Below are 14,161 nucleotides of genomic sequence, written 5' to 3'. Positions count from 1 at the left end.
CGTTCTTTCGTGAAAGGAATACAATTACATAGTACAATTACAATCACAAGGAAAGATGATTTTCTCAAAAAGAAAAAGAAAATATGATGACAGAGTCATTGAATTTTGTTTTTCAATTTTAAGTTCGCATCACATGTTCATAACTTTGTGTCCCAAGTTGCAATGTTATAACGCTTTTTTTCTTTTTCTTTTTCTTTTTCTTTTTTTTTTTTTAAAGGATGCGGTGTACAAGTATCTTCAATTAACTTAGCTTGCGTCATATGTAAACTCGAATGCAGGAATTTCTCTGGTCGAACTCCCAGAGATATAATGAATGGTAATATGACGTATCTAATATTTTTATAAGTCAGCGTATATTTACTTTAAGTCAAGAATGGAGTGGAGGGTATAAGTGTGAGTATACGCTACATTTTTTGAGCGTATACCCACTAAAAATTCTAGCAATACATTGCTGCAAATTCTCACCCGAATACTCTCTCCCACTGGAAAAGAAAACAGATACCTGGTGACTACTTACATACAGTAATGACAATGTACTCAGTTGATTAATTCAAAAGTGTTGTTTTCTATGGCGCTTTCTGTTCGCGAGATATCGTCTAAAACTTCCAAAATAGATTAATGGTTGCGTCATGTCACGAATATCATGACATTGAAAACATGACGTTAAAAATATAAGGTATTGTGATTCTGAACTTGAAGATCATTTGTTGATAGCTTTCTTCATTCTCAAGATAAGGACGTTACATATAATAAACACCCTGACTAAACCATCATGCATATTCTGACACTACTGGAAAGTCCCTTGCCGTAAATTGAAGAATTTTCGTCCTCCACGAGCATCATTTAACCTCTTCTTCTTCATTCTGGTAGCAATTTCCTGTTTCAATACCGCCAATCAATTGTAAATTGTTGTGTTGTTTTCTCTTTTTTCTACCACCGTACCACTTGTCACATCTTTCAGAATACAATTTCTTACGCAATGTTCCAATAGTTTTTCATTTTTTTTCTAATTACATATAATATTGTTATTTTCTCCCTTACTGTTTTTAAACTAACTCATTCGTTATCAGTTCGACCAAACTAATCTTCTTCATTCTTCTTCAAAGCACGGAAAGCCTGGTTTGGTTTTCAATACATCATATGGTACTGATCCCACGTTAAATCATAGGCCCATGTCTCACATAGCTTCGATGATGGAAGGGGCCTAAATTTCAATCCAACTATTCCATTCAACTCCACATCCACATTTCAATTCAATACCCTTGTACTTTTTTCGTCACATTTGCGAATAATCCATATTTCTAGTTGGATAAAGTGATAAATGAAAAATTTTGTGAACATTTTCTGAGCCTCATTTTTGATTCTTTATTCAAAGAGTTTCAAAATACACTTTTCTTTTGAAAAAAAATCCTACATTATTTCCATTCCCAGTTTTATTTTATGTTTGCCTTTCTTGGTTTCGGGAATACGTAATCTGAAAGTTGGTCACCAGTTCTACGTGATTCACCTTACTTCTGTTCCGACATCTTTGTTGGTAATATTTCTCAGCTGACTGTATTATTGCTTTCGTCAGAAAATATTCTAGCAGCTCTCCCTTTCACATATTTAATTACAAAGATACAATAATTATTTTATATCCTTTTCCCCTATATTCTTAACAAATTTGATGGACACATTATCTATCCTGATTGTCTTCCCATTCTTCGTCATCAATAAAACATTCCAAACTTGTTCCTAAGTGCCGCAACTCGCTTACTAATTTTCTTCCTCAACAAGTAGGTCACGCAGTCTATCCCTACTCTCTTACAAGTCCGTATATCGTTCTCTTCAGACTACGTTCCGCCCGATCTCTTCTTGTTATTTTCTAGTGCTAATGTAATACTCATTCTTTCCTCTAAATTTTCTTCTTGTATGTTTCCTCATATTTCCCTAATCATTCGATGCATTCTTCTATGTCTTTCTCATTTACTTACGGATCATTTATGGATATTCTCATATTTCTCTAATCCTTCGATACATTCTTCTATGTCTTTGTCATTTACTTACGGATCATTTACGGATATCCTCATATTTTCCTAATTATTCGATGCATTCTTCTATGTTTTTGTCATTTGCTTACGGATCATTTACAGATATCCTCATATTTCCCTAATCATTCGATGCATTCTTCTATGTCTTTGTCATTTACTTACGCACTATTTACGGATATCCACATATTTCTCTAATTCGATGCATTCTTCTATGTCTTTGTCATTTACTTACGTATCATTTACGGATATCCTCATATTCCTCTAATCTTTCGATGCATTCCTTAATGTCTTTGTCATTTACTTACGGATCATTTACAGATATCCTTATATTCCCCTAATCATTTGATACATTCTTTTACGTCTTTGTCATTTACTTACGGATCATTTACAGATATCCTCAATAGACGGCCGGAGATATGATCTACAAAACATATCGGAATATTTTAAAGAATGCTAATACCTTGCCAGACTTGACATTTTCTCTGATCATATTTTGTTCTGGTCTGACCAAAGTTGATATGAATCTGAAACATCTATAGTCAGATCTATGCCGCAGTGCATTCGTGTAGACGAAATAGATTAGACTAGTAAATGAAAGGAATGGAAAGCTTGTTTATATTAATTACAATCTTAAACTTGCACGTAAGTGTAAGATTGCCTCAGATATCTTTGAACCAACTCTTGGTTCGAATATTTCCGCAACAACTGCAATGTTGCCTCATCACTTCCCAGCACATCAAGAACATCTACAGCGAAAGAAATCAACGAGTGTTTTGAAACTGAAAGTGACACTGTACATAGGTCGCAATTCTACATGACACTTCGAGCGACACTCTTGTATTATCTTCAGATGACTTTTATAGTAAAATTGATGAAAACAGCGTAATAAATTCTTTATTTTAAAAAGAAAATTTGTATGTTTATATAATCAGAGTCCTTATTAAAAGTAACCACTTAAAAATAATTTATCCCCTTAACCTGATGGGTTATTTAAGTAACAATCTCAAAAGTAAGAGATGGCGTTTTTGATAATGTGTAGAGTTGTACAAAATTATGTTTAATAGTCTCGTTGTTGTAAAGAAAAACTTCATAAGAAGAAAGAAAATCTCTCCATTTTATATCTTATAGTTAGTTTCAGTAGTGTTCATGAGAAATCCGGGACATGTTTGAGAACAAGATCCTGAGATGAATATTCGGACCCAAGAGGAAGGGGAATGGGGAATGGCGGAAACTTCATAACGAGGAACTACATAATTTATACGGTTTACCCAACACTGTTAGGATCGTCAAGTCTAGGAGGCTTAGGTGGGCGGGTCGTGTAGCTAGAATGGAAGAAAGTAAAAACGCTTTCAAAGTCTTGTCTGAAAGACCAATCGGAAAACGACCATTAGGAAGACTTAGGCGCAGATGGGAGGACAATATTAAGATGGATCTCGCAGAGATTGGAATACAAAGTAGCAATTGGATGCAGTTAGCTAAGGATAGAAGTCAGTGGAGAGCTTTTGTGAACACGGCATTGAACCTCCGGGCTCCATAGGCCATAGAGTTAGTTACGGTAGTTAATGTTCATGAGAAATATTGCTTCAAATTATGTCATCCTATATTCATATCTTGTATGTATATATCATATATTTAGTCGAGAAAAATATTTATGTATGATATTTAGAACTATACTAGTAGGCAAATTAATATCTTTAATTTCTATCCTTAGACAAGTTATTTGCATTTTATACTGTACGTAAAATTATTTTCGTACTTATTAAAGGCTTGCTTTCACGACAAAAAATTTCATGTATACTTTTATTTCTTGCTTGATATTGATGAAACCCTGCTGAAAACCCAGCTTGTTAGTAGGTATGCTACTGATATATACAGGATGGTAGGTAAATCCAGCGAAAAACTTTGGGAGGTGATTTCTTATATGAAATAAAAGAAAAAGTTCTAATAAACATAGGTCGAAAAATGTCTCCTTTCAGAGCTATGAACCGCAGAAAATTCGAAAAATAACGTTTTGAAACGTCCTGGCTTAGAAACTATAGGACCTATCCCAAGCGGTTTAAGAATTACACAGGAACTAGTATGCAATCTATCTAAATATCCATGTTTTACCATCCTCCGCTATCGGTGTTTTACAGTTCATTTTGCCGATAACGGACCACGGTAGAACATGGATATTTAGATAGAGCGCATACATACTAGTTAGTTCCTTTGTAATCCCTTAAACCGCTTGGGATCGGTCCTATAGTTTCTAAGACAGGGCGTTTCCAAACGTGAATTTTCGGCGGTTCGTAACTCAGAAAGGAGACGTTTCTCGACCCATGTTTATTAGAACTTTTTCCTTTCATTTCATATAAGGAATCACCTCCCAAAGTTTTTCGGTGAAGTTAACTACCACCCTGTATATTGTAAAATATTTGTACACGAACAGTATCTAGCGTTTAATCTATGTTGCATTTTATTGTAATTACCTAAATTGTAATTAATTTTATTGTAATTACACAAAAATACTTCTTACTTAAATAGACGTTGGAAACATTACAAATAACATTTTTTTTTAAAAAAAGAGAAAAAACAAGAGACAGTACTTTTTCTTGAAGAGTGTACGTTTCTGAAAAAATGCTTTTTTTCTTTTTTCTTTTTTTTCTATTTACAACACTACTTATATGTTTCTTCTAAAATTAGTAACTTACATAAATGTAAGAAATTTAACAATATAAACGTTTCTTCCAAACTACAGTAAAATAGTTTACCTTTCTTTAATTGTGGCCGTAAGGTGTCTATGGCATCTTTAACACAATTGTCGATCTCTGGATCATTTCTGGAACATATCTTGAAGAAATCAGCTAGAAAAGAAGAATAAATAAAAAAGGTTTACTTCATTATTTTTAAATTTTCTAATTTATTTTGCTTCTTATTACATATTTGTTACTGTATCAGCCGCACTCCACATTTACACGAGGATTTCCTTGAATAAAACTTTCCTCTTGAATGAAATTTGCTGTGTGAGCATGTCCTTTTTTGAAGGGTGTGTTATTGTTACAGCAAAGTAGACGTTGGAAATATCACCATTACCTTGACCACCATCGACTTTTAAAATGACCCACCATGGCGAAATTAAAATACCGTTAATTTTACAGTAATTGTGTAATATCTTCAAATAGATCAAAGATAATCTAAAAGTGGAACAAAAGCTCAGTAGACAATATTATTTTACATGAGCTACCGTTATTAGCACTCACTCATCTGTTTTCGATTTCCCGCCATTTAGAAAATCGGCATTTATTTTCGCCTTTCTAAATGGCTGCAAACAGAAAGCTACTAGGTGACTCGTGTTAACGGTACCTCATGCAAAATAATATTATTTAGCGCGCTCTTGTTCCACATTTCGATTATTATCTTTTATCTATTTGAAGATATCCCATAATTACTGTAAAATTAGCAGTATTTTAATTTCGCAGTTATTAGGCCTCTTAACATGGTAACACATACACAAACAGCAGTATACACAATCTACTAGTTACCAGTGTGCTTTGGTAATTATACAGTACATAAATAATTTCTACAATACTATTATCACTAAACGAAAATAAAATGCCCACAAAATATGAGACATACACCAACCGACAGGTTTCATTAAGCCCAATAAAATCACGTGGGCGTGTGCAAAACCTTATGCTTAGTTTTTTATAAAATCAAAGAAAACGAATTTGTTTCTGAACCTAAAACTTCGAAGCTCTACGAGAGCCACACTATCTATTAAAGTTAAAGTGGCCTCGTGAATTTAGTCGGTAACACTCTTGCCTTTAAAACGAGCGGTCCCGGTTTCGATTCGCACGAGGTAAACTCGGTCGAACAAGTGTAACAGCTTGTTCAGATCAGCCATCTTGAGTGAAGTTCTTCCTACGTTTTCCACATTTACAACCAGGCAAATGCCGGGATGATATATAACATAACAATCCCAGGCTGATTCCTTCCTCATTTCTATCTTTCTCCCCAATTTCCCTGAATAGTGTAATCACCGAGGAACGTTGTCCCTCATACATGATGGGCTAACATAGACATGGGTGCCGAAAGCCCACAGATCTAATTCCTAATCTTAGTCTTTTTACGGTCAAACTGATAGTGAAGTATACCCAATTGAACTGTTCATTATAATACTAAGACCATGACAGTACACAGGATTTAATCCAAAATTTTATTAATTGTTAAACTTCACTTTCTGTGTAGCTTAAGTAGCGTCTGAAGTTGCTTAAGCAAAATAACATTTTTGAAGCTAGATTCCTACACATAGTTCCAAGAAACCCATGATAAAGAACCTTTATTGCAGTTAAAAAACATCTTGTAAGTTTCCAGTACTTTTAATTGGAAATTTTTATTTTGTAGTGCTGTTTATTTATGCACTGCATATGTTAAAAAAATAAAACAGGTAGCTATCATACAGTATTTATTGTTGTTTCTGTTCTAACGGTGAATTTCATACTCTTTAACAACTGGTATTGCAATAATTTCTTCCAGCAATCTTGCCAAGTATGCGGTAATTTACCGTGATATACGATAATTTAAGTCTTAACGCTATTTACAACAATGTCCTTGTTATATTAGATAATATACGACAAGTTTAGAACTATTTTTTTTTAAAAGTTTTTGAATGTGTAAATAGATAGGGTAACTGTCCCAATAATTGACAGTGTACCAGTAATTGACACTGTCGTCTTTTTTTCCGACGCAACAAGACTGCGGGAATAGGTACAAGCAAATGCTGCCACCTTTTCTTCCTTTGCAGTGTTGTTAATCCCACACCACTGTTAATATTTGCCTCTAAGTAATAGTTCTTCAAAGAAAACAGAAAATCGATGGACAGTGCAAAATAGTACTATAATAGCTATATTAGCGAAAGAAATAAACATGTTTATCCAGGTGGAAACTTATAAATCAGCTTGATAAGTTGGTAGAAAATTATATGGTTCATTAGAATAAGATATTAGGAGATGTTAATTACTGGGTCACAAGGTGTCAATTACTGGTGAATCTCACAAATCTTGGTGTCAATTACTGGTACAATGATCAACTTTTCGTATACATATTGTAAAAAATGATAATTATTAGTCTATTATTTTTATGATGGTCTATATAGATGAAGGAAGGATGCCTTCGTACCTCTACGAAAGATCAGTAAGCCAGGTTCATTTAAAGGGTGAAGAAACTTGCAATTTGTCAAATACTGTTCTTATACTGTCAATTATTGGGACAGTTACCCTAGTACACAGAGAAAAATACGTTCTCCGGACAGCGTATATTGTACAAATATACGTTATCCTCTTGCTTACTATAGAAATCTGTACGGAGCATACGTTATCCGTATGCTACATAGACACTGCCCTTAGATGTTACATCATGCCGTTGTAGGATGTCTGACATCTAACAGTTTTCCGTATATCACATGCATATACTTATGTTACCTTCGTCAGCTGTATGTTATATACATCCATTTGTATGTGAGATCCTGACCGCCTACATTGTTTCATACGGAAAGCACGTATAGATGGAACACTTATACAGAAAGTATTATAAAACACGCGTTTTCAGTTATACGTCTGCTGTACGTTAAGTCCAAAGCTACAGGAATTACGCATGTAACCTATCTTTTTAAGTACGCCAATTACAATTTTTTTGTCAGTGTAGATGTGCTATAAAACACACACTTATACTGAAGTTATTAAGTCATCCCCGCTAAAAATAAATCAACAATTATTTGAATATTGACAAATGGCAATCCTGCATCCATTCTTTAAATTCAATTATGTTTACGAGGGGATGGAAATACTGTTGCTTTTCAGAGTAGTGTTAACAAGGATTTAAAAATGAGGGGGTGGAAATACTGTTGTTTTTCAGAGTAGTGTTAACAAGGATTTAAAAAATGAGGGGGTGGAAATACTGTTGTTTTTCAAAAAATGAGGGGGTGGAAATACTGTTGTTTTTCAAAAAATGAGGGGGTGAAAATACTGTTGTTTTTCAGAGTAGTCTTAACAAGGATTTAAATAAATGAGGTGGCTGAAATACTGTTGTTTTTCAGAGTAGTGTTAACAAGGATTTTAAAAAATGAGGGGGTGGAAATACTGTTGTTTTTCAGAGTAGTGTTAACAAGGATTTAAAAAATGAGGGGGTGGAAATACTGTTGTTTTTCAGAGTAGTCTTAACAAGGATTTAAATAAATGAGGTGGCTGAAATACTGTTGTTTTTCAGAGTAGTGTTAACAAGGATTTTAAAAAATGAGGGGGTGGAAATACTGTTGTTTTTCAGAGTAGTGTTAACAAGGATTTAAAAAATGAGGGGGTGGAAATACTGTTGTTTTTCAGAGTAGTCTTAACAAGGATTTAAATAAATGAGGTGGCTGAAATACTGTTGTTTTTCAGAGTAGTGTTAACAAGGATTTAAAAAATGTCTGAGGACAGTGACGAAACTGAAGAGTACTAGAAAAGTTTATTACATATTATTGCTATTATTAGTAGTATTACACTTGTTTCTATAATTATTACGTGCATAACAAATATACGATAATCTTTTTGTAAAATACGATAATTTTAAAGATAAAAGTCGATAATTTTGTTCCGTGAGGTTAGCAACTCTGTTTCCCAGCAAAGCAGCAACTATCAAGTATGGCTGAACCACATAACTTTTAGTGACACAAAAATTCAATTTTTTTCGCTCGATTTTGGCGAAAATTACACATAATAATCTACCGTCCTGTAGGTTATTTTGTTCAGATGAATGCAATCTGTATTGCGATACAATCTTGTCTCTGGATAATATTTTAGTGAAACAGAAGTTAAAAGTTTTAAGAGTTGACGATAATTTTTAGGTTCTATCTCATTTATGCATACTACATAGGTCATCTTGCATAGTGTCATAATAAAGAGCTTAATATGAGGATATATTTCAGTAGCAGCTGCAGCTTAATAAGTGCTGTAGTTCTCGCAAAGCATAATTTTTTTTTAGTGTTACAAAGATTTTTTTCTCTCTACTAAAACACTACGCATTTCCTTAAGTTACAAATAATATTGTACAGGGCGGTCCGGAAGTGGGCGTACTCCCCTTTAGTTTCAACAGAATAGTGTTAGTTATGGTAAAATGTCTGTACACAGTTACCTTGAAGTCTTAAGAGTCTTAAGAGTCATAAACATCGGTATGATCACCATCCATGTCGTAACACAGCTGAATTCTGCGCCAAGTTCTAGCAGATGTTTTGCTGAGATGCTCCGGAGTCACGACGGTGAAGGCGTATTCCATAGCTGGTCGTAATTCCTGAGTTGTGTGACATCGAGTGTTTCGTACTTGTTGCTTTGTGAAATCCCAGAGGGCATTGTCTGGTGTCGTCAGATCGGGACTTCTTGGAGGCTAGGCAAAGAGAGCTGGTGAAGATACACAATCTCTTTGTTCAACGCTATATGGACTTTGATCACATCCTTAACCTCACTCTGGAAGTTCATTACTACAATATTTAAATGCTACAAATTTTAAGATTGTTTCAGTGAAAATCATTTTCAAATAGCTTCAACATCTCCAGAGATGTAGCGGTTTCATTACTTAAAGTCGAAGGCGGACTTAGGTGGATTTTGCATAAAACCTCCAAATTTCGAATGGCTCCTACAACATTGTTGTTTACTCCAACTTCACTGCAAATTACTGTTACCAAGCAGAAAACAGCAAAAAACAAATGAACATGGATAGCAATGTTGCCAGACAATGCCAAGCAATGTTACCAGACACGCCAAGCAATGTTCACAAACAAATGGGGGTAAAAAATAAAACCGTCAGAAAACACCAATTAGGGGTACGCCCACTTCCGGACCACGTTGTAGTTTCTTAAGTATTAAGAGTACTGTGTCTGATTAATATTTTATTTCACTTTCTTGCTAAAGGTGGTCTACCGAGCTAAGGTGACCCTATATTTAAAATTGGTTATGAGTACTGTTACACTTTCGTTCTTTTAGTGTAAAAACGAACTAGTCTAAAGTAGCTCGAGTTATCAGTGTTGCTTCCAGGTGGAAATATAAAAAATATACCAGCATATTTTTTCTTTTCCCTTTTTGATCTCCTTATTTCCTTAATCTATCCGCAATGCTATTTTCTCTTCATTTACTAGCACTTTATCTTGTCTTTTTTAATTTCAAATTTCACTTTCGTCGTAAATACGTAGAAAGAGCCAGAGGTGCACCCACGGAGAGACCCTTGGTCTCTTTTATACATAATTTACTAGTATTACACGTGTATCAATGTCACGACTGTGTGTTTCACTGCTAGGGTAAATTTTATATATATATATATATATATATATATATATATATATATATATATATATATATATATATATATATAACCTGATTCTTAATAATGCACATTTGTCATATATAATACATAAATAATAAATCAATAAATATTTCTAAAAGACCGTAAGAAAAATCACGTGATTTCATATCCTCTTATCATAGGCAACCAACATTACTAAGCCACAGTGCAGGTTGCATAGAAGTTACGAATATTACAGATTTGAATCGTGGTATGGGCCGACAGCGTTAACTACATTTGTTATCCGTGAAGATTTTAACAGATTTACTCAATTGCCGAACACGGCCGGTATAATCGTTCTACAACAGTATATTGAAATAATAATATTAAATAATAATTCAGAATTCGAAAATTAGCTTTCGTTCAAGAGTTAGTACAATCTTCGGAGTACCATACAGATAAGAACAGTACAATCTTATAAGTTCCAGGGCGCGACACTTCCAGCATAATAAAGACTATCAACTGTATCAGATTTTGCTGACATAATTTCGGATATATCTTATTAAGCATACCATACACTGTTGTCTTGGTACTATCATAATACGAAGTTTGTACGCTGTATATTTCAGTGTTAGTTTCATCGTAATAGATGGTGTTTTCAATTTCTAGATTAATAGAAAACGCGTGTTTCTTGATTTTTTCGTAAACTACGCATAAGAATTCATACTCACTTATATAATTCTATTCAGCACAATGGGATATATCGATTAGTATGCTTCTATATTTTATTTTTGGACATTTTTTTCGGTTAAACGCTACTCATATTAATCTTACGCTCTTGAAGCAAAATCGTGATTATGGCGTTGTTAAAAAAAAAAACGCAAACTTAATGATTCCTGGGAGAGTTGATGACATCAGAAGCAAGTATGTGATCTTTTCTTACGTTAAATCACTTACGTATGATCTATGAAGAAACAAAACAAAACAAAAAAGAGAGAATGTTTTCATCATTACAAGAAAGCGCTTGCCACAAAACCTATTATATATATCATTACGTATAAATAGTAAGTCAAATTTACCGTAAGATGTATTCTCTTAACATGAGGAAAACGGCCTTTTGTAGCTAATAAGTAATCATGTGTAAGAGATAATAGGCCTTATGCAGAGTCGTTTTGACGTAAGATTAGCGTCATACTAAAGACTTGACTACTGCAGGGAACATATGTTAGTCATTCTCTTTAGTATGACACTAATCACGCGGCAGAATGACTCTCTATAAGGCGCAATTAGCCTAACTTGAACACAAATTTTGTTTCCCAAATCTATCATTAAGCTACGTACTAAAGTCCACTGTCACTTATGCGTAGCTTCAAGGCTAAGATGAGATTTATTAGCCTATAGAGATAGCATTTAATATCATTTTAATGAATTAGACAAAATCATTTATAAGTCTTTTTCGTATATTTAAGGTGGTTTTTATTTGAGTAAGTAACCTTTATTTATATGTATATAAAACAATTTAGGCTTTTGCTACTACTAATAGAGTTAAAAGACACGTGAGTAACATTTTACAGTTCACAAATGACGTAACTGTTCCACTTTCGATTCATTAGACACTCTAGAATAAGGAAAAAAAAAGGAGGAAAAAATTTAAGCAAACATGATTCATAACAACTCTAAAGTGTGTTGACCAGTGACTCTCGCTGTCCACAACTGTATATACACTTATGTACTAAAGACATTAACATACATTATACAAAGAAGAAAAGGAACACTGGCAAATGCAATTTGTGTGGATCATTGTAATTAAGCAAATCTTATATGTTTTAATGCATTTACTTCTCAATTTCATGTCAAAAAAATAATCACAACATTCTTATTCAAACAACAAAAAGTAAATAAATAAAAATAAAGAAGATCTGCTAGAAAACAGTTCTTTTTCAGAGCAAGGAAGAACCGGAAGTCCGAAAAATGAGATTTGGAAGTGCATTTTAGAAGGGAATTTTGTTGTATAAATCTGAATATATTATTATCATTGTTATTAATATAGGAAAGAAGGGGTCGCGATGGCTTAGTGGTACAGCGTGGAATCCCTTGTGCGTGGGATCTCTGATCTAATCCCATATCAGATCACGTGGGCTTTCAGTTGGACAACCACCGTGTGCGTGGGTTTTCTCGGGTTTCTTCTGTTTCTTCTCACTTTCTTCATTCCACCATTTCATTTCTTTCCCATCATCATCATCGTCATCTTTAGCCTATACAGCATAACGAGAAACGGTAAAATTCAAAGATTACACTTTTATAGAAAAGGAAAGTTTGATAGGCCATTTGAACAAAAAAGGAATCAAATATATCCTGCTTTTGGTCGTCCATTCATCCAATCGTTCTTTCAGAAAAATTGTTCCGGGGGGCACATGTAATATTCCGGGCGGCACCACAGGTACTATTTTATTTATTTTTATATTATGAACATATTATTTTGGTCTCGTCCGGGGATATTCTCAGAGCTCAAGAGGGAACAGTGCCCCCCCCCCAAAAAAAAAAACTGTCTGGAAGAAACACTGCATTCATCCATTCCTTAGGAAAATGGTTTCCAACTCTTTTTTACTTATGGTATGCTTTACTGTGAGCCTATGACGTTAGGATACACATTATGTTATGTTGCTTTAGATTACATCAGAAATGAACCATGTTGCTGTCGTTGTAGGGTACTAATTGGTACAATCTGTCTTAAAGTTAACTTAAATTTATTAAAATATTTTATAGCAAAAATAAAATGAGTCATATAAAACTTAGATAAAATTTTTGTTTACTTCTAAAATTTCGCGGCATATCCAAAGAGCTGCGCGATACATAAGTATCTTGCGATACAGATAGTGAAAGGCTGCATTAGACAGTATAAAATACTTTTAATGCAGAAAATAATGCTCATACGCGCAGTGGAATCCGAATGAAGATTAAATGGAATGAAAGATCTTTTAGAAAATGCAAATATACCGTTAGAAAGATCAACGTACTGAAAAATAAACGTTGGTAATGTTTATCGAAACAAAGTGGTATATGGAGGCTCTTAATAGAAGAAACCTTAGAAAAATAATTTTTACTGATTACAGCGTCATAAATCACAAATCGAGAAATATGTATGGAATAAAATTTAGTTATTTTACATTGTTGGATTCGAATTTGTATTAAAAAGCGAGGGCATCAATTTAAGTTTCAAATTTGCAACCGCCTCACCCCCAGGGGCAATGGGCGCTAATTTTGTCCAGTTGAATTTCTCCCTACAAAATATTAAATCTTTATTTCAAACATTTTTCTCCGTTCGTATTTCTCCAGATATTTTGCAGTCTCAAGCTAAAAATCTCATCCTGTGTATGCATATACATGGAAGATTATAATTTTATTCAAAAGTGTCTAAATTAAAAAAAAAAAAAAAAATGAGTAAAGATAATGAAGTTAGATACTAGTAATTCATCACCGTTCATACTCCATAATCAGCGGATCCAGAGACTGGCCAACGTGGTTGATGTTTTGCAAGATGTTTCTGTTTTACCAGAAATATCGAGATTTTATCTTTGCTATATAGGCCCTGTACTTACTTCAAAATATTTTCTTTTGTTATTGAAGTTCTTGTTTCACCTCTCTGCACATGACAGTAGAGAGTCTGTCGAAATATTGTTTTTTGCTCTGAGTGACAAACATCTTAGCTACAGCCAGTAGCGTAGACAGAGTTTCATTAGGAGAGTGGTTGAAGCTCCCAAGCTCATATCGTTTCAGGAATTTTGTATATATATATATATATACAGGGTGCGGCAGATATCTAAGAACATACTTTATAGGTAACA

General features: G+C 33.8%; 1 protein-coding gene across 1 annotated transcript in view; it reads right to left on the bottom strand.

Moving 5' to 3' along the window:
- LOC145693523 (protein takeout-like) overlaps positions 1-14,161 on the bottom strand; it is an 82,782-nt gene that overhangs the window by 22,143 nt on the left and 46,478 nt on the right. The window contains exon 2 of the mRNA XM_081769590.1: positions 4,781-4,873. Coding sequence (XP_081625716.1) covers positions 4,781-4,873 — 93 coding nt within the window. The remainder of the gene's footprint in view (positions 1-4,780; positions 4,874-14,161) is intronic.

The sequence above is a fragment of the Thermobia domestica genome, chromosome 8 (genome assembly GCF_964235325.1).
Source record: "Thermobia domestica chromosome 8, izTheDome1.hap1.1, whole genome shotgun sequence".
Classification (NCBI taxonomy): Eukaryota; Metazoa; Arthropoda; class Insecta; order Zygentoma; family Lepismatidae; genus Thermobia; species Thermobia domestica.
The sequence above is the reverse complement of the archived record's forward strand: the minus strand, read 5'-3'. Positions and strand labels throughout refer to the sequence as shown.